The sequence below is a fragment of the Aquarana catesbeiana genome, linkage group LG11 (assembly GCF_042186555.1).
Source record: "Aquarana catesbeiana isolate 2022-GZ linkage group LG11, ASM4218655v1, whole genome shotgun sequence".
Classification (NCBI taxonomy): Eukaryota; Metazoa; Chordata; class Amphibia; order Anura; family Ranidae; genus Aquarana; species Aquarana catesbeiana.
The window spans coordinates 280,407,580-280,433,515 of NC_133334.1; the positions used below are offsets into that span (position 1 = coordinate 280,407,580).

The window sequence follows — 25,936 nt, forward strand, 5'->3', positions numbered from 1 at the left end:
TTGTAGAGGGCCGAGGGCCATAGCTCTTGTAGAGGGCCGAGGGCCATAGCTCTTGTAGAAGGCCCAGGCCCATAGCTCTTGTAGAGGGCCATAGCTCTTGTAGAGGGCTGAGGACCATAGCTCTTGTAGAGAGCCGAGGACCATAGCTCCTGTAGAAGGCTGAGGACCATAGCTCCTGTAGAAGGCTGAGGACCATAGCTCTTGTAGAGGGCTAAGGACCATGGCTAATGTAGAGAACTGAGGACCATAGCTCTTGTAGAAGGCTGAGGACCATAGCTCTGGTAATAGGGCTGGGGGCCAATTCTTTTTAAAATAATTATATCCCTGAAACCCCAGTCAGCATAACAGCCAGGCATCTAGCATTTTCAAAAGTGGTGCTCAGCGATGGCCCTTCCAATTCTCTGAGACAGTAGATATGACTAAGTAAATCATCTGTTAAATGCAATAACTCAGATAACGCCTCTTTTGTAAAAATAAGAGAAAAACAAAAGTTAGTTTTATTTCCAGGCATTTGTACATATTATGGATTTACAGCGAGCGTTTCATACATCTGGTTAACTTTTTTTTTTTCTTTTAATCTGTCAGTGCCATTTTTTGGTCATTAAAAAAAGTCCATTCCCTTGGTCACGTGCTCCTCTCCCCCTCCCCGCATCATTAGAGGCCCCCTCCAGAAGACGCGGCGGGCTCGGTAACGTACAGCCTCCTCTGCCCCCCCTTTGATTTGGTTTACACTTAAATAAATAATTAATTCCTGCCGAGAAACTTCTGTGGGATCAATGGAAAAAAAAAAGAAAAGATAAAGAAAAAAAAACAAACAAAAATAAAATATAATTAAAAATACAAAGAAGACTGAAGTAAGATGTTTCTCCTCCCCCCATCTCAGCAGGTAATCCGAGTCGGCGCAGTGATTCTCCGCAGCGAGTGATTCCTAGTATTCCGTAATGGCGTCTTCGGGGATCAGGGTATTAAACGGACGGTCCCAGAGGGTGCTAGTGATACCGAATCCTAAACAAGAAAGGAGGACACCATGATTAAAGGGAAGCTGCCGGGAAGTTTTATTGCTGGTTTTTATTGCCGTTTTTATATACAAAACTGAACTCACAAGTAACACAGTCAGGTAAATAAGTACGTGTATTTTAAATTGCACGTAAAAAGTACCCCGTACAACAGAACTCAGATTTGGAGTGGGAGGCTTTTTTTTTTAAACCCCTGTCTCATCAGAGAAGCGGTCGCCAAAAAAAAAAAAATGCATCACATAGCGGCCTTTCGTCTCCTATGCAATTTTAATTGTAAACAAAAACACATAGGAGACATTTTTTTAATAAAAGCATTTTTAGTTTAAAAAAAAAATGCAAATAAGTGAAAAGTTGCACCCAAGCACTTACAATCTCTCCCAAAAAATTATGAAAAAAATATTAGTAAAAACAACCAAAAAAAAAAATTAAAAAAGTGAAAACAAATAAAGTTACACTCAGTCAACCTCAAATCCCCTCCAAAAATTTTGCAAAACAAAATGTAAAAAGGTGAAAAAAAAGAAAAAGAAAGCTACACCCAAGCATTTAAAATAACCCCCATAAATTATTAAAAAAAAAAAAAAGAGTTTTGTAAGAAAAAATAAAAAGGAAAAAAGTTTACAAAAAAACACCAAAGCACTTAAAACCCCTTTCAAAAAATGTATGGAAAAAAAGTTTAGTAAAAAAAAAAAAAAAAAAAATGTAAAAAAGTGAAAATAAATAAAGTTACAACCAGACACCTAATATCCCCTCCAAAAATTTGGGATAAAAAAATGTGAAAAAAAAAGAAAGCTATACCCAAGCATTTAAAATAACCCCCAAAAATGATGAAAAAAATAAGTTTTGTAAGAAAAAGTGAACAAAAAAATAAAGTTATACTTAGGCACTTAACCCTCCCTCAAGTTTCTAAAAAAATAAATAAATAAATAAAGGGAGGTAACACCCAAGCACATAAAATCCCCTCCAAACATTTAGGAAAAAAAATGTTTACTAAAAAAAAATTTAAATAATGAAAAAAATAAAGTTACACCCAGGCACCTAACATAACCTCCCAAAATTTTATGAAAAAAAACAAAGTTTTGTGAAAAAAAAAAAAAATAAATAAAAAAAAAGTGAGCATTTAAACCCCCATTACGCCCCCCCCCCCCCAGTTGATGAAAAAAATTGTAAGTAAAAAATAAACAAATAAAAGTTACACCCCAGCACTTAAAATCTTCTCCAAAAAAATATGAACAATGTTTAGTAGAAGAAAATGTCCAAAAGTGAAAAAAATAAAATTACTTAATCCCCCCAAAAATTTTGAAGCCCCCCATCAACCCCACATACACGAATGTATAAACATTTGTTCTGAACACGTATCTGGAATCACCTGTGCAGGCTGTGGTGGTGGGGGGGGGGGTGCATCTATATATCTATATCTATATATATATATATATATATATATATATATATATATAGATATATCTATATATATATATATATATGAAACTGAGCACAGCATCACCTCCCCCCCAGCAACCAGTCAGACTGCTTTCAGATAAGGGTTCAAGCAGAACACAGCCCTAGGCTATCCCAGGACAGTTAATGAGATGAGGATAATAAATCACTGAACTGGTTATTAGGTCAGAGAAAATCCCCATGAGAACCACTAACAGAGCATTGGCTTTAACTGGTCAAAGACAATAGGGTCCATAGAACGTACCTGTTTTTTGATGCTCGAAGTGATGGCGGACGTGGTAAGACTTGAGCCAGGCGAGGTAGGAGCCCTTCGGCGGCGACCCGTAATGTAGATAGTAATGCATCATGTCATATACCACGTATCCGAACAGGCCTCCTACAAAGAGGGAGAGACCCAACACAGGAGGAAGTACCATCTGCAGGATAACGTAGAGGGGAACGATCACTAAGGACGCCGGGACAGGAGGAAACACCAACCGCGAGCTGTCAAAAGGAGCCTGGGAGGGCGAAAGAGAAAATACTGGTTGAGAGAAATGAAAAACGGCCCTACATCCCATTGATGTACCGGTTGACTTTTTACACTGGAATGCTGCTGAATCTGTTTGGAGTCTATTTTGAATAATAAAAAAATAGCATTTGTTACAATTTTGCTTTGGAGTCTGAAGAGCATTGCAACTACAATCATTGGATCGCGTGGACAATGCACGGGCTCCTGCAGACATTTAGACCTTCAGTTACAGGCCTGGAGGAAGTAAGCTATGGACTATGAGTGCGGTGACGTCATCACGCCTGTGCTCCATTGACGTCATCACGCCTGTGCTCCATTGACGCCATCACGCCTGTGCTCCACTGACGCCATCACGCCTGTGATCCACTGACGCCATCACGCCTGTGATCCACTGACGCCATCACGCCTGTGATCCACTGACGCCATCACGCCTGTGATCCACTGACGCCATCACGCCTGTGATCCACTGACGCCATCACGCCTGTGATCCACTGACGCCATCACGCCTGTGATCCACTGACGCCATCACGCCTGTGATCCACTGACGCCATCACGCCTGTGATCCACTGACGCCATCACGCCTGTGCTCCACTGACGCCATCACGCCTGTGATCCACTGACGCCATCACGCCTGTGATCCACTGACGCCATCACGCCTGTGATCCACTGACGCCATCACGCCTGTGACCCACAGGTATATTATCAGCTCTGGGTTCCTGGCTCCACCTCTGAGACAGTACCATGGAATTTCACTCTCCCTGTTGGGATTACAGTTGTTTTTGTTACACTAAGAAGTAAGACTTAATGGGGAGGTAGTACCAGGAACTCTACTGTAATAATTAGGAGTCCCTCTGAATTATTGGAAAACAATGGTTAACTCAACCAGCATCCTACCATAGGTATATTATCAGCTCATGGGTTCCTGACTCCACCCCACAGGAACTTCCAAGGGATTTCACTCTCCCCGTTAGGATTACTGTTTTTGTTACACTAGAATGCCTGAAGAGGAGGTGAGATTTCAGAGCCCGGACAGAAGTTCTGGTGGGATGAACTTTCCCAGAGATAAGTTGGCAATGGGTCGTCCATCCATAGCTGCCAGAACAGTTTTGTGTTGACTGATCCTTTAATGTCTATGGAAGTCGAGGTGACCCCCCCCCACCATTCTCACCTTATGGTGCTGTCCATGCAGCATAAAGTGCAGGGTGATGAGAAAGTAGTTGCTGGCCGGGGGGTTCATGTGAAATATATATCGGTGAATTCCGTATTCCATCAAGGTCCAGACCATCATGCCGGCGAAGAAGAGAGGGAAGAAGCAGAAAACTGGGACTGGAATAGAATAATCTGAAACAAAAATTGGAACAAAGGACATCAGTATCTGGAGTCCATCCGTTCCATCTAGTGACACTATACAAGCAATAAAACACGACATTCAAGGAAACTGTGCAAAGAGCAAAGTGCAATGACCAGTGCCAACATAAACCAATCAGAGTGCTTCCTGGTCTTGTCTTGCCTCTGGCTGTCAGTAGCTTGTAGCGGGAGATTTGTCCATCCGTGCTCTTAGTGGTGACGGATGAATGGGTTTGATTCCTCGAGTTCAGCCCATCTACATGTGTATAGCCCGCTTTACAGAGAACTAACTTCCTGTATACACGACCAGTTACCCCAGCCAGCTCTGCACGTGCAGGGAGACCGGTTGCATTAATGCTCCGGAGTTTTTTTTGTTAACAAAAATGGAAATTGAAACACTGCACCACTGTCCCGCCACCTCCCTATCACTGTCCAGCTGCCCAGAGCTCCTGTGTGCTCTCTCCTGGCCCTCCCCTTGTGTGCCCCCCCCCTGCAGCGCTGCCAGATTTCCACCTAGGGTGACCACTTGTCCCGTATTGCCTGGGACAGTCCCGCATTGCCCGGGACAGTCCCGCATTTTGCAGATGTGTCCTGGGTTCTTGGCACCTTCCCTCCAGGACAATACAGTGTCCCAGAATGAAACTGACACATCCACCTACCCCCCCCCCCCGGGCCAATCTGATACCCCAAAAAAAAAAAAAGGCCACTTTGCTCACTGACAATACTTGTCCTGGCCTGGAAATGTCTGGAGAGGCCCCCGCCCCCTGCTTGTGATTGGAGAAATCATAAATCCCGCCTCTTGTGTCTAATCACTAGAGCCAGTGTTAGAACGCGTTAGAATGCGGTTAAACGGGTCTCGGCCGGCCTGGACAAGCACTTAGGGGCGTGACCAGTGCTTCTGGGTAGAGCGCGCACCCGCCCCCCCCCCCCCCCCAGCTGTGCTGTGATTCCTTACAGCACAAGCTGATTTCTTGGGAAGGGGGGGTCCCTGAATGGCAGTTTGGAAATGTGGTCACCCTACTTCACCTCCCACCACCTGCTGCGGGGGATGTGTCAGGATGGAGAGCGGGGGAAGGGGTTGGTAAAAGTGTCATTTACTTGCACCTTCCTTGTGTTAACGAACAGAGTCAGTGATCCGTACCAATGTTTTTTTTTACTTTTTATTCATTCATAGCTGGGGCATAGTATAGTGTTTACTATACTTCAGTTTACGAATGAACGGGAAGCCTTTGTACAGAGATCTTCCTGTTCATTCATTCTGTACAGCTGAGGCTGCAGAGAAAGGGACTGATGAATCTGCCCTCAGCCCCTTTCTCTGTCTCAAATGTGAGACATCGGAGTCTTTTTAGACCTCTGATATTTCACCAAAGCCCCCCAACAGGGGTCCTAAAAAATGTATAAAAAAAAAAAAAATTTTTTAAATAAAAGTAAAATGGTAAAAAATATAATATAAAAATAAAGCAAAAAAAAAAAAAAACTACTGACACCGGTGGCGGAATTACCAGGGATGCAAAGGTCACACTTGCGAATGGTTCTGGCATTCTGCCACCATTGGGAGACCCCAAGACAGCAGGAAGGTGGCCCGCTGAGGACTGTAATAAAGGGTCCCACCATGGGAGGGAAGGGCCCTGGTTGGAGGGCCCCTTCATGGTTTCTTGCACCGGGGCCCTGAAGGTTCTAGTTACACTTCTGTCCAGTGGGAAGGCCTCCTCTATCCACCTTGCTTGTGTGGAGGGGGGGGGTCTATTCATTTATTTACTTTTTTTTTTTATCAGCCCCCTAGCTGATCGGAAAAAAAAAAAAAAAGGATCATCTATGGCCAACCTAACTTTGCAACTGCCCACCTGTGCTGGCCCAGCTCCCCTCTTCTGCTCTGTATCCCTGCAGTCAGGAGCCTCAGATCGGGGGGGGGGGGGGCTGAGAATGAAGAGTGCATAGCCACCCCATGGATCTCTGAGTGTAGACCAACTCCCCCTCCCCCCTCTGGGGTAAACACTGCGGTTAGCTGAACGCCATTCCATCGCACGGCGCGGCGTCCTGTACATGTTTATTATTCGGAGATAACAGAGCCGGCGCGGCGTTGTATACAAAAGGTGAACAAACAGCAAGGCGAGCTCTGCATGTCTAAAGCTATCTGATAACTGGATTATGACGGTTCTCGGAGTACACGTTCCGGCTGGTGCCCGCTGCGTTGGGGCGGCGAGAGGTGGCGCTCTGCATTGTTACAAAGAAAGTCACTGCTTCACCTTTTAAAGAAAAAAAAAAAATATATATATATATATTCCATTTATCTCTATGCATAGTTTCACTGTGTAAAGACATGGTGCATATTTTGCAATGCAGAGCGGTGCGCATGCATGGTGTGAACATGTGGGCGCGGAGCCTAAGTGGCGTACTAAACTTATCAAAGAATTACGAGACGGGGTGGCTTGGCGCAGTTTGTATAACGAGTTCATCAAGTTCAATAATCAATAATCAACCAACAAGGCAGAGCGTACAAATATAATCTTGCCACCATAGAAGGTGTGAGCTGCACTCTTTGCTGGTCTGCAGTGGAGTTGGTATAACTGGGGAGCACTGGGAATAACTGGAGAATACTGGGAATAACTGGGGAGCACTGGGAATAACTGGAGAGCACTGGGAATAACTGGAGAGCACTGGGAATAACTGGAGAGCACTGGGAATAACTGGGGAGCACTGGGAATAACTGGGGAGCACTGGGAATAACTGGGGAGCACTGGGAATAACTGGAGAGCACTGGGAATAACTGGAGAGCACTGGGAATAACTGGGGAGCACTGGGAATAACTGGGGAGCACTGGGAATAACTGGGGAGCACTGGGAATAACTGGAGAATACTGGGAATAACTGGAGAGCACTGGGAATAACTGGAGAGCACTGGGAATAACTGGAGAGCACTGGGAATAACTGGAGAGCACTGGGAATAACTGGAGAGCACTGGGAATAACTGGGGAGCACTGGGAATAACTGGGGAGCACTGGGAATAACTGGGGAGCACTGGGAATAACTGGGGAGCACTGGGAATAACTGGAGAGCACTGGGAATAACTGGAGAGCACTGGGAATAACTGGAGAATACTGGGAATAACTGGGGAGCACTGGGAATAACTGGGGAGCACTGGGAATAACTGGGGAGCACTGGGAATAACTGGAGAGCACTGGGAATAACTGGAGAGCACTGGGAATAACTGGAGAGCACTGGGAATAACTGGGGAGCACTGGGAATAACTGGAGAGCACTGGGAATAACTGGAGAGCACTAAGAATAACTGGAGAGCACTGGGAATAACTGGAGAGCACTGGGAATAACTGGAGAGCACTGGGAATAACTGGAAAGCACTGGGAATAACTGGGGAGTACTGGGAATAACTGGGAAGTACTGGGAAAAACTGGAGAGTCCTGGGAATAACTGGAGAGTCCTGGGAATAACTGGGAAGTACTGGGAATAACTGGGAAGTACTGGGAATAACTGGAGAGCACTGGGAATAACTGGAGAGCACTGGGAATAACTGGAGAGCACTGGGAATAACTGGAGAGCACTGGGGATAACTGGAGAGCACTGGGAATAACTGGAGAGCACTGGGAATAACTGGGGAGTACTGGGAATAACTGGGGAGTACTGGGAATAACTGGGAAGTACTGGGAATAACTGGAGAGTCCTGGGAATAACTGGGAAGTACTGGGAATAACTGGGAAGTACTGGGAATAACTGGGAAGTACTGGGAATAACTGGGGAGCACTGGGAATAACTGGAGAGCACTGGGAATAACTGGAGAGCACTGGGAATAACTGGAGAGCACTGGGAATAACTGGAGAGCACTGGGAATAACTGGGGAGTACTGGGAATAACTGGGAAGTACTGGGAATAACTGGAGAGTCCTGGGAATAACTGGAGAGTCCTGGGAATAACTGGGAAGTACTGGGAATAACTGGGAAGTACTGGGAATAACTGGGAAGTACTGGGAATAACTGGGGAGTACTGGGAATAACTGGAGAGCACTGGGAATAACTGGAGAGCACTGGGAATAACTGGAGAGCACTGGGAATAACTGGAGAGCACTGGGAATAACTGGAGAGCACTGGGGAGTACTGGGAATAACTGGAGAGTCCTGGGAATAACTGGAGAGTCCTGGGAATAACTGGAGAGTCCTGGGAATAACTGGAGAGTCCTGGGAATAACTGGAGAGTCCTGGGAATAACTGGAGAGTCCTGGGAATAACTGGAGAGTCCTGGGAATAACTGGAGAGTCCTGGGAATAACTGGAGAGTCCTGGGAATAACTGGGGAGTACTGGGAATAACTGGGAAGTACTGGGAATAACTGGGGAGTACTGGGAATAACTGGAGAGTACTGGGAATAACTGGAGAGTACTGGGGAGTACTGGGAATAACTGGAGAGTCCTGGGAATAACTGGAGAGTACTGGGAATAACTGGAGAGTACTGGAGAGTACTGGGAATAACTGGGGGGTCCTGGGAATAACTGGAGAGTACTGGGAATAACTGGAGAGTACTGGGAATAACTGGGGAGTACTGGGAATAACTGGGGAAGTCTCCATCCTGGTAAGAAGACAGACTTTACTCTCCGGTTATACTGGTTGCACTTATGTCATTCCATCGGAGGGGTGGCAGTAAAGGTAACTGATGCGGAGTCCTGCCAGGCCGGCACAGTTTATGATGGGCCAAGGCAATCTGTCCGGAAAGGCACCTTAGAAAGGAAACCTGCACATCCCTACCCGTCTGGAACCTCTCCATAGTACTACAACTGCCCTTTCCCTACCCAGACCCCCTGTTATCTGAAATCTCAGACATGCTGTATAAAGTCTGCACTTTGAATGGATGTAGAGAAGAGAAGACTGCAGATAAACAGGTACGACTTACGCAGGAAGATTCGTTTCATCTCTGTGTAGCACCTGAGGCCAGTCACTTCACTGGGTATACTGTATGTAAGCGTTTATGGTTGTAAACCCTTCCATATACCCAGTGAACTGACTGGCCTTGGGTGATACACAGAGATGGAAAAAGATCCTCCTACGTAAGTTGTACCTGTTTATCTGCAGTCTTCTCTTCTGTACAAAGTGTTGAACTATAAAGCCTGTCTGAGCCATCAGAAAAAAAGGTGGCGGAGAGCTGAAGTTGCACTCTGCAGAGCTCAGTGAGAGCTGATTGGAGGGAAGAGACACATCTCCTTTCACACAGCACACACAGGAACAGAGCTGAGGCTGTCAATCACAGGCTGTGTGCTGGATCTCCCTCACCTGTCACCTTTTTATCTCTTGGTGTCAGGAAAACTTGTCAGAATTGACTCATGCAGACAGCAGAGGAAGGAGCCAGCAGACACTTAGGCTGCATTCACACCTGAACGTCTCCTTTTTGGGGCGTTTCTATCGTTAGGTTAGGGGTTAGGATTAGGGTTAAGGTTGGGTGTTAATATTCGGGTTAAGGGTTGGGGGTTGATTTTAGGGTTAAGGTTTGGGGTTAATTTTAGTGTTAGGGGTTAATTTTAGGGTTAAGGTTTGGGGTTAATTTTAGTGTTAGGGGTTAATTTTAGGGTTAAGGTTGGGGGTTAATTTTAGTGTTAGGGGTTAATTTTAGGGTTAAGGTTGGAGGTTAATTTTAGTGTTAGGGGTTAATTTTAGGGTTAAGGTTGGGGGTTAATTTTAGTGTTAGGGGTTGGGGGTTAATTTCAGTGTTGAGGCTCGGGTTTTTTTTTTTTATTGATTTTATTTTAATTTATTTTTCATTTTATTATAACATTTCAGCATAAAAACGCTCAAAACGCACAATGACAATGAGCACTGAACTGTTGGAATCTCGCGTTATGGAAGGATAGGCGACGCGTTTCATACCTGTGGTGAAGGATGAGAAGAGTCGGGTGTCCCCCCGGGAGAGTTCTGACAGACAATACCAGGTTAAATATAAAACGATGGGCGCCCAAACTGCCAACACGATGTACCTGGAGAAGAAGAGAAAAAAAAAAAATCAGGATTTGGCGTTATTAATATTCTGTATAAAACTAAAAAGTTATAATCTGCCAGATGGCAACAAAAAGGTACCATAGAGGATAGAAAGAAGGAATACCGGTTGTGACCAGTTTGTCAGCTTTAGAGGGTACCTGGGGTCAGAGAAATCAGCAAGCCAGCCCAGACTTTACTTGCCATACAACAAGCCCAAGCTCTATTCCCTGTGATCGTTTGCTCCATCTAGTGGCCACAAAACGGTATTTTCCTGAAACACCGTAATCTGAAAAATACCGCATTTTGGTCAACAGATGGCGCTCAGGATAAGAAATACATAGAAAATGACATTCCACACATATTACAAACATTACGGGGATTATTTGTGCTGAACTCCAGGAATTAAGACAAAATCTACTGTTCCAAAGTACCCCCCCCCCCCCACACACACACACACACACACACACACACACACACACACACACACTTTCAATTTCACATATTCCAGCTCACGCTTTAGAAGCAGTTACAGGTTTTTTTTTTTTGCCTTTTGGGATAAAGGTTTTACATAAATAAAAGCTGAACATTGTAAGCTCCCCTGCCAGTGGTAAATGGTTTGTCTTATCTCTGTAAGCTGATATATTCTGCTGGAGAGCTTGTTCTATTGAAAAACAACAGACTTGCTGGGATGGATCGCCGGATGAAAATAGAAAAAAGAAAACGTAAAAAAATAAATAAATAAAACTATTGCAGCCGTCACATCGAAGAATTGGTAAGCTGCAATATAAGAAATGTTTGCTTTTGGGTTCAACACGGGTATCTATGTATTCGGCGTAACATCATCTTTCATATTATACAAAAAAAAATGTTTTTCTTCACCCACTTGCCAACCGTATACTGTATATTATATATATATACATACATACATACATACATACATACACACACACACACATACACAGCGGCAAGGCGGCTCTCCTGTGCTGGATCTAGGGGGGGGTGTCGACGATATCATTTTTTCAGGGCCAATGCGATACCAATTTTTTGGCTACCTTTCAGGCCGAATAGCCAATATCAGGTGCCGATATTTTGTGCATTAAGCCCCGGTTCACACTGATGCGATTTGGCCAAATTTCCGGCAATGGCACCGTCTGGATCGGTGCGGCGCCGCATTCACACAAGCCTCCAAAATGGTTTGCAGGCTTTGTGTGAATCATCAGCTAGCTCAGAGAGCAGGTGACTGTCTCCTCCACTGTCCTGGCCCCTCCCCCTTACGCGTGACGACACAGGGGGGCGATCACGTGTCTTCCTGAGGAAGTCACGTGATCGCCCTGCAAACCATTTGGAAAGGATTTTTAAAATTGCATGTTTTCTATAGCCTGGGATCCCCCTGAGGAAGACACTTGATCGCCCTGCAAACCATTTGGAGAGGATTTTAACATTGCCTGTTTTCTATAGCCTGGGATCCCCCTAAGGAAGTCACGTGATCGCCCTGCCAACCATTTGGAGAGGATTTTTAACATTGCATGTTTTCTATAGCCTGGGATCACCCTGCAAACCATTTGGAGAGGATTTTTAACATTGCATGTTTTCTATAGCCTGGGATCCCCCTGAGGAAGTCACGTGATCGCCCTGCAAACCATTTAGAGAGGATTTTTAACATTGCATGTTTTCTATAGCCTGGGATCACCCTGCAAACCATTTGGAGAGGATTTTTAACATTGCATGTTTTCTATAGCCTGGGATCCCCCTGAGGAAGTCACGTGATCGCCCTGCAAACCATTTAGAGAGGATTTTTAACATTGCATGTTTTCTATAGCCTGGTGCTACACGAGCACCCATAAAGTGTGAGTACCCCGATGTTTACCTACAATAGATTTCTAGATTTGAATGATAATGCTCTATCTGGCCTCTTCTGTATTTTAAATTGAGGATACCATCTTTGGAGGATTACACCTGGGAGGAGCCTGGAAATCCCGCTACTTAGAGCCCAGAGGTGGTTCAGCTGCTGTTGTGGACCAAACGTAATTGTGCAGTCACACAATTGGAGGTGAGCGCAGTCACACAGGGGGAGGGGGGGAGCATGGTTAATATTTGGATCATCAGAGTCACTTTATGGGACGTTATATTATATTTTTGTTTTTCTCACTGTGGAGTTAAGGATTTTTGATATTTTGATGTTCACTTCAATTTTTTTCTATTGCTTTCACTGTGCGCTTGCTTGACAACAAGTATTTCATTCATATTATTTTTTACCATTGATATTCTTTGTTTGGGAATTCAAGTTGCTCCGACATTCACTCGCTCATCGCTCACGGCAATTATATATATTTTATCACCTGAGTGAGCGATGTGTCATTTGTTTTATTTTTCACTATCCAGGAATGGTAATGAAGACATTATATCATTTGTATCCTAATAATAGGATTGTGTCTTTCCTGTGGAGTGATTTGGATACATTTGGTCTCCTCCCCTTCTCTGGTATTGTTACTTCTATTTCTTTCACCGTTTATATTTATTTACACCGGACACACCCAAAGGAATGTCACCGCCCAGATTTCACGCCTATTAAAGGCCACGAAGAGCTCTAACACACCCCGTGACAAAGGCAGGCGGATCTTTATTAATGTCTATAGTGATGCCGGCACTTATGGGGTTAATTTCCCTTAAAGTGAACCTACATTAAAAAAAAAAAAATAAATCGGACCCCCCCCCCCAATCCTCCAGTTGTACCGGCTCCTCTCCTGGAATGAAATGGCCTCCTCCGATTTCTCTGCACACTGTGAGCTGCACACAGTGTGCATTAGAAAGCTGCGTTTAGTCAGAGCCCCGCCCTCCCCTCATTTCCTGGCTGCTGGACTTCCCCTGACCCCGCCTCTTTCTTACACGTATGGAGGCTCAGCGTCACATGGTGGTGGTGGTGGGGGGGGGGGGCGCATTACCTAAAGTGGTCTGCAGCCTGCCTAGTAACTCCCACTTCTCTACACCGACAACCATCAAGACGTTCTACTAGATCCAAAACTCCCCCAGAGCAAGTTCACTGTTCCCATCGGAGCCGAGGACTCTTCAGAGGAGTGCAGAGGAAAGGTGCCGTGGTGATTTCAGGGCCCCTCTGACCAGCCATGATCTGCCTGCATTGCATAGAGAAGCACAGAGCCCCAGTGATGACATCACCAGATCTAAAAGAAGGTTTGTAATGGAGACAGAAAAGTTTCATTTTAAAATTCCAGCATTTTAATGAGGGGAAAATCCAGGGCAGGGGCAAGGAAGGCCAAATACAAGCAGAACTTTGGCTTTAACATAAAAACTTTGCTGTGCCGAATAAATCAAGAGTAAGAAAGGTCCTTAAAGTGGAACTCCACCCAAAAAGACACCGCTGGAGGCCTGGGCAGGTAAGTTCCCTAATCGTAAAAATCAGCAACTACAGTATTTGTAGCTTTTTTTGGGGGGGGGGGGGGGGGGACGACGACACACCTCCTTAAATGGAACTTCCGCTTTGAGGGAAGGAGACCCCCTGACATGCCATATCTGGCATGTCATTTTTTTGGGGGAGGAGCGGGTACCCAGCTCCCACTTCCTTCCCCGGCGCACCGCAGCACCGGAAGGGAGATCACCTCTGCCCCCCCTCCCCCTCCCTCTCGGCAATCATCTGGGACACGTCACAGGTCCCAGAGGATTGCCCGGCCAGTCACGACGTGCCGCGTGGCTTGCGCATGCGCAGTGGGTGCCCGGTTGTGAAGCCACAGCCGGGCGCCCACAGTTACAATGCCGGCGCCGCAGAGAGGAGGGGGAGAGGAGCTGGCGCCCTGGGAAAGCGTGGTGTTCGAATTTTTTTTTTTTTTTTTTAAGCGGAACTCCTCCTTTAAGACTTACCTTTCCAGGAGAAAACGGTGCTCCAGCTTACCTCCAGTACTGCCCACATCTCTGAAGGCTTTGGTGACCTGATCATTGGTGAAGGGAAAGGGATCAGCCAGACCAAAACTCTTCCCCCTTCACTGAGATCATGTGACCAAGTGCCACGGCCAGACCCGAAGGTAACAAGGAGCAGCATTTTCCCCAGGGAAGGTCCTCATTGATCCTGGTCATGGTGTGGTTGGTGGTCACCATCAGCTGGACTTGTTGTGTAACGTTGAAGAAGACACTCATCCTCTATTTATCTCCCCCCCCCCCCCCCCCCCCCGAGTCTTCCCGCAGTACATCCTTCACCAAATCGTGACCCCACAATAATACCGGGCGTGCTGATCAACCTTCCTTCCAACGATATATAATATATTTGTACGGAATTGTCTTGTTTTTAGTGGGGAGTTTATTATGGGTTTTAGGTACTGCACAGTTTTTATGTAATGTTTAAAATATATATATATATATATATATATATATATATATATATATATATATATATATATATATATATATATATATATATATATATATATATATATATACATACACATACACATACACATACATACACACACACACACACATATATATATACTCACTGGCCACTTTATTAGGTACACCTGTTAAATGATTTGGTAACACAAATTGCTAATCAGCCAATCACATGGCAGCAGCTCAATGCATTTCGGTATCTAGACGCGGTGAAGACGACTTTCTGAAGTTCAAACCGAGCATCAGAATGGGGAAGAGAGGGGATCTCGGTGACTTTGAACATGGCATGGTGGTTGGTCTAAGTTCCTTGTGAGCCCTGTGCCGTGAACGGCGGCTCCCGCACTCACGACCGGGAGCGACGTCATCGCGGCTCCGGCCAATCACAGCGCCAGAGCCTGAGAACCCGGAGGTAACTCTGGGAAAGATGTCAGCCAGCTCAGCGGTGTGCGGGCGCCGCTGGAAGGGCTTCGATCTAAGGTGAGCATATCATAATGTGCTAGTATGTCATGCACCTCCCCCACACATTATACCTTTGTCTTGCAGGTTTTTTCTTTCTTTCTTCTTTTTGAGTTTTTTTTTTTTTTTTTTGAGCTTATAATCTCTTTAAGAGAAGATGCAGATGGAAAAAAAAATTTTTTTTTTTGGAACATGGGACTTTTTATTACTGCACAATTCACATAATATACATGTGTGTGGTAGAAGAATCTGATTGGATGCACATAAGATAATAAGGGAGGAATCTGCAACAAAGTTTGTTACAATCCCTGCAATGTACAGAGATCACCCAGAGAGGGGGGAGGGTTTTTTTTTCTTCTTAACAAAAGTGGAGTTGCCCTTTAAGTATAGTGTGCATGCGCCCGTAAGTACAAGTCTCCTCTTGTGTTTACCTAAGCCAGCTGTAATCGTTCGTAGATTGCCTTTACAACCAATTTAGCGCCCGGGTGACCGGTCACTCAGCATATCTGGATGGCCAGTTGCTAGGAGCGCCTTGTCCTCAGCCATGCTGCAAACATTGGGAATCCGGTTTCTTTTCTTTTGCACACCATCAACAGACACTAAATTTGCTGAGTTTTTTTCAGCCTCGGTGTAGACAATTGATCAGCCCCCCCCCCCCCCCCCCCCCGGCTTCTAAGTTATCCTGGATTCTCTGACAACAAGATCTCTCCGTCCAAAATTCCTGACTCTGGGGAGTTTTTTTTAGGCATTCCCGTCCTCCTTTGTGTGTTCCCAGCTACTCCTGTTACATTTTCTATAGTACAGAAATCCAGCAGGTATGGTGGGAATCCCTCATATCAGGGGTGTACCTACAAGGGTCACAGGGGTCACAATTGCAACCCAGCCCCATGCTGAACGTGCACCCCCCCCCTCCTGTACACCTGGATAGATGGAGTGGCTGCATATAGAGGAATCGATCTGTCCATTTTCCTCCTGCAGCCGCTGAATGCCCATGGGGGTAGAGGAGGAGAAGCGGAAGCCGCCAATGCTGCTCCTTCTATCCAGCTTCTTTCTGCTGGATTTCCCCCATGTGCTCTCCAGCCCCCCCCATGTGCTCTCCAGCCTCCCTCATGTGCTCTCCAGCCTCCCTCATGTGCTCTCCAGCCCCCCCCATGTGCTCTCCAGCCCCCCCCATGTGCTCTCCAGCCCCCCCCATGTGCTCTCCAGCCCCCCCCATGTGCTCTCCAGCCTCCCTCATGTGCTCTCCAGCCCCCCCCATGTGCTCTCCAGCCCCCCCCATGTGCTCTCCAGCCTCCCCCATGTGCTCTCCAGCCTCCCCCATGTGCTCTCCAGCCTCCCCCATGTGCTCTCCAGCCTCCCCCCCATGTGCTCTCCAGCCTCCCCCATGTGCTCTCCAGCCTCCCCCATGTGCTCTCCAGCCTCCCCCATGTGCTCTCCAGCCTCCCCCATGTGCTCTCCAGCCTCCCCCATGTGCTCTCCAGCCTCCCCCATGTGCTCTCCAGCCTCCCCCATGTGCTCTCCAGCCTCCCCCCCCCCATGTGCTCTCCAACCCCCCCCCATGTGTTCTCCAGCCCCCTTGTGCTCTTTTTTGCCCTCCCCCCCTTCATCCCCCCCGCAGCTCTGCCAGCTTTCCCCCTCCCCTCTCCCGCCAGCTGCTGCAGGGGATCTGTCAGGATGGAGAATGTGTCATTTACCGTATCCTTCCTTTTCTGAATGGAAAGTCAGTGATCCGTACCAATTACTGACACTGTCCATTCATAACTGAAGCTGTGTTTACTATGCTTCAGTTTGTGAATGAACAGGAAGTCTCTGTACAGAGCTATTCCTGTTCATTCATTCATTCAGTGCTGCTGAGGCTGCAGAGATGGAGATTGGGGGCTGTGCCCTCAATCTCCTCTCTCTATCTCTCTATCTCAAAGGATCAAAACATCAGAAGTCTGTTTAGACCCCTGATATTTTACCAAAGCCCCTCCAACAGGGGTCCTTAAAAAAAAAAAAAGGTAAAACAAAAAACTACTGACATCAGTGGCGAAACTACCAGGGTCACAAAGGCAGGACTTGTGACCGGGGCCCTGGTGATCCACCACCAGGCTCAGAGGGAAGGGCCCCGGCTGGGGGTTAGGCGGGCCCTTCATGGTTTCTTGCCCCGGGGGCCCTGAAGCTTCTAGTTACACCACCTCTTCACTGGGCACAGCTGGTGTGCAGACCTTAGAACTCAGAGAATATTTATGGATATAATGCTTTTCTCACCGGAAATTAAATCTGTGCCCCTGAAGATTGAGATTCATTTGCGAAGTGATTAAAGAAGAACTCTCATTTATCTTTTTTTCTACACCTAAGTGAGAAATTACATATAGTACATGGTCCCATCTCCGTACACGGCCCCCCATCTCCGTACACGGCCCCCCATCTCCGTCCACGGCCCCCCATCTCCGTCCACGGCCCCCCATCTCCGTACACGGCCCCCCATCTCCGTCCACGGCCCCCATCTCCGTCCACGGCCCCCATCTCCGTCCACGGCCCCCATCTCCGTCCACGGCCCCCATCTCCGTCCACGGCCCCCATCTCCGTGCATTGCCCCCATCTCCGTACACGGCCCCAACTTCCTACACGGCTCCATCTCCGTACACGGCCCCATCTCCGTACACGGCCCCATCTCCGTACACGGCCCCATCTCCGTACACGGCCCCATCTCCGTACACGGCCCCATCTCCGTACACAGCCCCAACTTCCTACACGGCTCCATCTCCGTACACGGCCCCCATCTCCGTACACGGCCCCCATCTCCGTACACGGCCCCCATCTCCGTACACAGCCCCATCTCCGTACACAGCCCCAACTTCCTACACGGCTCCATCTCCGTACACGGCCCCATCTCCGTACACGGCCCCATCTCCGTACACGGCCCCAACTTCGTACACGGCCCCAACTTCGTACACGGCCCCAACTTCGTACACGGCCCCAACTTCGTACACGGCCCCAACTTCGTACACGGCCCCAACTTCGTACACGGCCCCAACTTCGTACACGGCCCCAACTTCGTACACGGCCCCCATCTCCGTACACGGCCCCCATCTCCGTACACGGCCCCCATCTCCGTGCATTGCCCCCATCTCCGTGCATTGCCCCCATCTCCGTACACGGCCCCATCTCCGTACACGGCCCCCACTTCCTACACGGCTCCATCTCCGTACGTGGCCCCATCTCCGTACGTGGCCCCATCTCCCTACATGGCCCCATCTCCCTACATGGTCCCAACTCCGTACACGGCCCCCATCTCCGTACACGGCCCCCATCTCCGTACACGGCCCCCATCTCCGTACACGGCCCCCATCTCCGTACACGGCCCCCATCTCCGTACACGGCCCCCATCTCCGTACACGGCCCCCATCTCCGTACACGGCCCCATCTCCGTACACGGCCCCATCTCCGTACACGGCCCCATCTCCGTACACGGCCCCCATCTCCGTACACGGCCCCCATCTCCGTACACGGCCCCCATCTCCGTACACGGCCCCATCTCCGTACACGGCCCCATCTCCGTACACGGCCCCCATCTCCGTACACGGCTCCATCTCCATACACGGCCCCAACTTCGTACACGGCTCCATCTCCGTACACGGCCCCATCTTCGTACACGGCCCCATCTCCGTACACGGCCCCAACTTCGTACACGGCTCCATCTCCGTACATGGCCCCATCTCCGTACATGGCCCCATCTCCGTACACGGCTCCAACTTCATACATCACCCCATCTCTCTGCACGCTGTGAAAGGCTAGCTATGTAGTTGGACAAGACACCCCCCCTTCCCCCACAGCCATCCGACAACGCAGCTAGCAAGGAGATGGCTTCATTGATAAGTGGAGCTCATCTCCAGCCCCAGGCACTTGCTCAAGAGTTCTGCTTTAATGGCATAGCAGGCGGATTAATTTCCTGCATTAAAGGACAAATTTTGGGTTATAAAAACAAAACACCCATACATACTCACTTCCACAATGCAGTATCAGTCTTGTGCAGCAGCTGTTGCCTGCCAGCTCTAAGCCTGAGAACTGAGATCACATGACCGGTGATTGCTTAGCTATTGGTCTTCTCGGCGTGGAAAGCGGTGACTGTCAGTCACCACTCTCTGCTCTGGGCCTCCGAGCCTCACTGAAGTGCTGGGCCTGGGAGGACCGCATGCTAAGAAACAGAGTAATCACTGCCGCCTATCAGTCCCCATCAGTGCAGCCTCATCAGTGTTTCCACATCAGTGCCCTTAAGTGCCGCCTATTAGTATCCATCAGTGCCGCCAATTCATGCCCATCAGTGCAGTCTTTAAGTTCCCATCACTGCCACCAATCAGTGCAGCCTCATCAGTACTGCCTATCAGTCCCCATCAGTGCAGCCTTATCAATTTTTCCTCATCAGTGCCCATCAATGCAGCCTATCAATGCCCTTTAGTGCAGCCCCATCAGTGAAGAAGAAAAATTACCTGTACAATGTACAATGTTACATGACCGCGCAATTGTCATTCAAAGTGTGAGAGCGCTGAAAGCTGAAAATTGGCCTGGGCAGGAAGGGGGTGAAAGTGGCCAGTAGGCAAGTGGTTAAAGAAAAGCTGGCAAGTGGCATTCAGAGGTTGGGGGGGGGTCAGGCTCCTGTCCCTCTGCATTCCTCTTGCCCACTCATCTTCTTTAATCCAGGGAAATAATCTGCCAGCCGTGGAATTAATGCAAAACTCAAGACTGGATTTTTGCTTATCCACTTCTATTTTTCCTGTGCAGTACAGCTCCATGTTCTGCATCCTTTGTCTTTTTCTCCCTGGTGATAGCTTCATAGAAGAAATACCACAGTTATGTCTGATACCTTCATCCATAACCTGGTAAACCACTTGCAAGCCGCAGCGTATATATATATATATATATTGCGGTCGGCAAGTGGCTATACTTGGAATAGTGAACAACAGAAGGCAAAAAAATGGAGAACACACCACATGTGACAATTACAACACAAATGTGCCCCCCAAATATATGTGAATTATAAAGATGAGCCCTTTGAGGAGAAGTTACGATAGGTAACTTGGACACCTTGAATCCCGAGTGTTCTACCACCTGACAAATTATGCCCTCACCTGAGGAGATTGACTCTTGTACAATAGGTTAAATAGCGCCTTCCCCTTTAATGGGCAAAAACACCCCCTTGACATCCTCAGAGTGATCACCACACCTCCGTCAAGAATGGTTCCTTATGTTAATGGCAACACCACTTTCTCCCATTGCTCACTCTTCCACTTGTAACTCCAAGAAATAAATCCATCATCGGGCTTACTGCTTCGAAAACTCACCAATTTTATTAAAAACAATTAAAACAACACTCCCATGGCATAGTGCACTGTGTTCTGGTGCACTGCAGTATACCACACTTTATCTGGACATTGCCCCCTTAAGGGGATTTCAGATCGGCAACTCAAGTGCACCTACTTCTGGGTTTGTGTGATGAAGTCATAGGCGCCATCCCTACGCGTTTCGTCACAGCATTACATGATTTTCTCGTTATATTGGGCGTATTGTTTGATACTTGATAATTCATGTTTTGTGGGGTCCAATGAAGAGGAAAGGCTGTGTGGCACTACACAATGTATTTACTTTGAGGTGTGGGAACACATATCAGTGCTCGCAGTAGTTACGACATTTATACACACGGGTTTAAAAGAGAAGTATGGTTCTTTTTTTTGGGCTAACCTAAGTGGATGGAACATCAGACCGATGCTGCAGCTGTCCCCCACTCTCTCTGCACTGAGAACCGCGCCACCGAACATCGCCAATGGCTCGGTTATCTCTTCTCCCTGAGCAGAGCGATGCTGACTGTATCGCTCCTGCTCTGCTCCTCCACGCTCATTGGAGCGATGAGCTGTGGAGGGGCGGGGAGCGGCCGTCTCAGCGGCTCGCTGAGACCACCATCAGTCAAGGCAACTGGTGGATCAAGAATTGAGAAGTCGGGATGACGCTCTGCCTCAACTGATGGCAGTGACGTCAGTGGAGAGCGGACCTCTGACTGCTCTCCGCTGAAAACGGGTCACAAGAGTGCAAAACGTATTGCACTCCTGTGACCCAGAGGAGAAGCCCAGCCAAACGAGCCCAGGCTGGACTTCTCCTTTAATTATTGCGCGGAGGATATTTCATTATCAGTCATACATTCAATAGTCTTAACAGTGTCCTACAGAAAAAAACTCCTCAAGCTGCACTCTTCTCCTGCTCTTAGGATTCCAGAACATGGGGGTCTCAATTTCCCCCCCCCCCCATCTCTGATATGAAGTTTTATAATGTACATGGTTGAGAGAATGCATGTTGAGAACCTGTCTCCAGCAAGACGGAGGGACGCAAAAGCAGGACGAGTCCCAAAATCCCAATTACCAGTGCCGGGTTGAACATTCCTTTGAGTAGAACCCTTACCAAGAAGTTTTGGAGCACCACTCTACGAATTCTGAGTGGAAGAGTCGTATTGGCCGGTCCACAGGCTGGTGCACCCACTCATCGTACTTTTCTCGTAGGTGACCAACTTGCCACAGCAGCGGCTTCTCCCAGTCCACCAAATCCTGAAATCAGAGGGAAAGACACACAAACTTAGAGAATATTATTTATTATAAAGGATTTATATAACAATTTGCTGAGTGCTTTACAAAATTACGGTAGACAATACAGACACAATTCCATCCGACACTGGCAGTTCAGAGGACCCTTCTCAGAACAGCTTACAATCTAGAGCAGCCTCTCTCAACCTTTTCAACACAGAAACCCTGCTAATAATTCCTATATCTACAACTCATGATACATGTGTGTGATGGTCAGAAGGAAGAATGCTCCTTACACTTGTGGTCACTGGAGGAATTATCCCCTTACAGATTAGACAAAAAGATCAATGGTGTCAGTGGGAACTTATCTGTTAGGCAGAAATTGCTCAAGGAACCCCTAGCAACCACTAGAGGAACCCTAGGGATCCATGGAACCTGGTGGAGAGCCTGGAGGCTCCAATTGGCTTCAAAAAGGGTGAGCTCAGGGCACAGAGCACTTCACCCCGAGTCCGCCCACTTGTGTGACAATAGCGAATTAATATTCGCTATTGTCTTCCTGCTTCATCTCCAGTCCAATCAAGAAGCGGGTCTTAAGACCCGACTGGCCAAGAGGAGAAGCGATGCTATTGGCCGGCCAAGAGCAGAAGCAAGAGGGAAGCCGCCGAGGAGGAGACGCAGAGGGAAGCCGCAGAAGCTGCGCGCGACATGGATAGGGTAAGTGTGGGGCTGGTGGGTGGACGGGCGAGCAATGGGTTTGATCAATCGACCAACCGACCGAACAAGGTGGGGGGAGGGTTTGTTTGCCGCCGGCCCCCTCCCCAAGAAGAATGGAGGGTAGAAATCCTGGGCCTTCATAGCTCTGAAGACTGAAAGCCACACCCTGAAATACAACAATATCTGGTCAATAGAGGAGAATGACGTTGAATATCGAAGAGAAGAACCCTTCCCCCCCAAGTTTAAAAGATATATCTTATCATCGCACCTGTTTTATCATCGACATCCAAATGAACCTTAGACCCGCTAACCGCCATCTGTCAGAGCATTGAAACTTAACCCTTTGCAACCGCAACCCGAAAATTGCCTTTTACTCATGTTCAGATTAACACTGCCTTCACATAATTCCCAAAATTATGTGGAAAGCCCTTGAGTTCAGGGGTTATCAATGAAGGGTTCAAGAAATGTTAGACAGTTGTGCACTTTGGAGAACTATATGGGGAAGGTTATTTTCTGTTCCAGCATGACTGTGCCCCTGTGTACAAAGCTGGCTCCATAAAGAAACAGTTAGGTTCAGTTTGGGGTGGAGGAACTCGAGTGTCCTTCACAGAGTCCTGACCTCAACCCTACTGAACACCTTTGGGTTGAATTACAATGCTAACTGAGAGCCAGGTCTTTCCATCCAACCTGACCTCACAAATTCCCATAGACATACTCCAAAATATTGACGAAAATCTTCCCAGAATGGAGGCTTTTATAGCCAGGGCTGTCTTTAACACAGGGCAAAAGGAGCAGCTGCCCCGGGCCCAGTCATTGCTATGGGGCCCAAAGCAGCTGCCCCTTGAGCCCACGCTGCCCGCAAATAGTTGATAAGTGGACCTGGCTATCATTCAGGAGATGAGGGATGGAACCTGAATCCTGGGGGCACTGGTGATTGGTTGGGTGTTATGTCTGCAGCCTGTGTGGTGTTCGGTCAGCTAGGTAAGGTAAACCTTGCCCGGGGACTGGGCCGGTCAGTCCCAGGCACAGTCACACCGACCCCTCTCCCTCATCATGTCTGACAAGCCACAGACCACCGGCGCAGCTGAGGGACTTCTTTGCTGGAAGGTTCAACGGGGTGTGCTCTGGTGTTTGCCTGACATCCTCTGGAAACTATCAAGATGAGACCACTGTGGGACAAGGGAGGGGGTCCTGTGTAATGATGGGGGTAATATAGGGGAGGGTCCCTGTGTAATAGCGGTAGTATGGGGGAGCCGGGTCCTGTGTAATGATGGGGATAGTATAATGGAGGGGGTCCTGTGTAATGATGCGGGTAGTATGGGGGATGGGGTCCTGTGTAATGGTGGGGGTAGTATTGGGGGGTTCTGTGTAATGATGTGGGAGAAGAGTCCAGTGTAATAATGGGGGTAGTATGGGGGAGGGGTTCTGTGTAATAATGGGGGTTAGTGGGGGGGGGGGGTCCTGTATAATAATGGGGGTAGTATGGGGAAGAGGCTCCTGTGTAATGATTTGGGAGGGAGGTCCTGTGTAATAATGGGGGTTTAGTATGGGGGAGGCGGTCCTGTGTAATAACGGCGGTAGCATGGGGGAGGGGTCCTGCGTAATGATGAGAGTAGTATGAAGGGGGGTCCTGTATAATGATGGGGTAGTATGGAGGAAAGATCCTGTGTAATACTGGGGGTAGTATGGGGGGAGGAGGGCCTGTGTAATAATGGCGGTAGCATGGGGGAGGGGGGTCCTGTGTAATGATGGCGTATGATGGGGGTAGTATGGGGAAGATGGGTCTTGTATAATGATGAGGGTAGTATGGGGGAGGGGGTTCCTGTGTGATGATGGGGGTAGTATGGCGGAGGGGTTCCTTCGTAATGATGGAGGTAGTATGGAGGAAAGATCCTGTTGAATACTGGGGGTAGTATGGAGGAGGGGTCCTGTGTGATGATGGGGTAATATGGGGGAGAGGTTCCTGTGTAATGATGGAGGTAGTATGGGGCAAGGGGTTGTGTAATGATGAGGTAGTATGGGGGGGGGGGGTCCTGTGTGATTATGGGGGTAATATGGGGGAGGGGTTCCTTTGAAACGATTGGGGTAGTATGGGGGAGGGGTTCCTGTGTAGTAATGGGGGGTAGTATGGGGGTGAAGGGTCCTGTGTAATGATGGGGGTAGTATGGGGGAGGGGGTCCTATGTAACAATGGGGGTAGTAGTATGGGGGAGGGGGTCCTGTGTTATGTGTGGGGATAGTATGGGGGGGGTCCTGCGTTAAGATGGGGGGGGGGGCAAGAAAATGTTTGCCCAGGCCCTAATCAATATTAAAGATTGACCTGGTTAATAGCTGCAAAGGAGGACAACTCCATATTAATGGCCATGGTTTTGAAATGGGATGTCCAACCAGTTCATATTGTTGTGATGGTCAGGTGTTCCGAAACTCCATTTACAAAGTAGTGTAGATTATTTTTAGGAAGATACTTCCATCCCACATGGATGCTCATTGGGAATCCCTGTTGGAGGGGACTTCTCTTATATTCCAGTGACACAACAGGAAGTGAAAACATTTTTTTGAAGGGGTCAAACTCTCCCTAGGCAGCTGCTTCTGGAACAGAGGTCATCATTGGGGGTCATCATCTTGACTTCTGCTCCAGTGGCAATTGTCAATGTATGGTTTCCCTCACTGATGAGATTTCCTCTTACGTTTCACTGTGTCATATTGGGAGCGAAGGTCATGTTATGTATGCACATGATGTGTATATGATTAGTTTGCACATTATCTACATATGATCAGATACCCATGGTAATTCGTATTAGTATTCACTTAGCGCTGTGACGAGGGCTTGCCAGAAGGACAAATACAGAACACCCTGGAAAGATGACATTTTCCCGATGGCCTGGAAGATTCAATATAACCATCAATGTTTTCTTGGATTGTCCTGAGTATAAACTGAGCACCCTGAAATCCTCTATAGACTAAAGGAGGAGAAAGATGATAAAAGTATAACTTGCACCTTCAAGTCACCAACAATGACCCCACATTTCCATCCTCACACACTTCCTATAGGGTTGAGGTGGAATATTAGAATGCACGGTGTCAGGACTGTTTTAAGCAAATTAGAATTTTTTTCTCAAGACCACCTAAACAAGCCATTCATCGGGACATTTGGAACTAATTGAGCTTGGATTCTGCAGCTCTATAGAGGCTCATAGAGAACCCAAGAGAAGATAGACATAGAGAAGCCAAAAGAAGAAAAAGACAGAGAAGATAAGAGAAGACAGACATAGAGAAGACATAGACATAGAGAAGCCAAGAGAAGACATAGTTATAGAGAAGCCAAGAGAAGACATAGAGAAGCCAAGAGAAGACATAGAGAAGCCAAGAGAAGACATAGAGAAGCCAAGAGAAGACATAGAGAAGCCAAGAGAAGACATAGAGAAGCCAAGAGAAGACATAGAGAAGCCAAGAGAAGACATAGAGACGCCAAGAGAAGACATAGAGACGCCAAGAGAAGACATAGAGACTCCAAGAGAAGACAT

At 47.7% G+C, this 25,936-nt stretch overlaps 1 protein-coding gene across 1 annotated transcript in view; it reads right to left on the bottom strand.

The window, feature by feature from the left end:
* Window positions 1-463: 463 nt before the first annotated feature.
* The window catches only part of FA2H (fatty acid 2-hydroxylase), an 89,166-nt gene continuing 63,693 nt past the window's right edge, over window positions 464-25,936 (bottom strand). The window contains exons 3-7 of the mRNA XM_073605919.1: window positions 21,581-21,723; window positions 10,190-10,296; window positions 4,148-4,320; window positions 2,716-2,968; window positions 464-1,005 (exon numbers count right to left, since the gene is read on the bottom strand). Of these exons, the coding sequence (XP_073462020.1) occupies window positions 929-1,005; window positions 2,716-2,968; window positions 4,148-4,320; window positions 10,190-10,296; window positions 21,581-21,723 (753 nt within the window). The 3' untranslated portion in view covers window positions 464-928. The remainder of the gene's footprint in view (window positions 1,006-2,715; window positions 2,969-4,147; window positions 4,321-10,189; window positions 10,297-21,580; window positions 21,724-25,936) is intronic.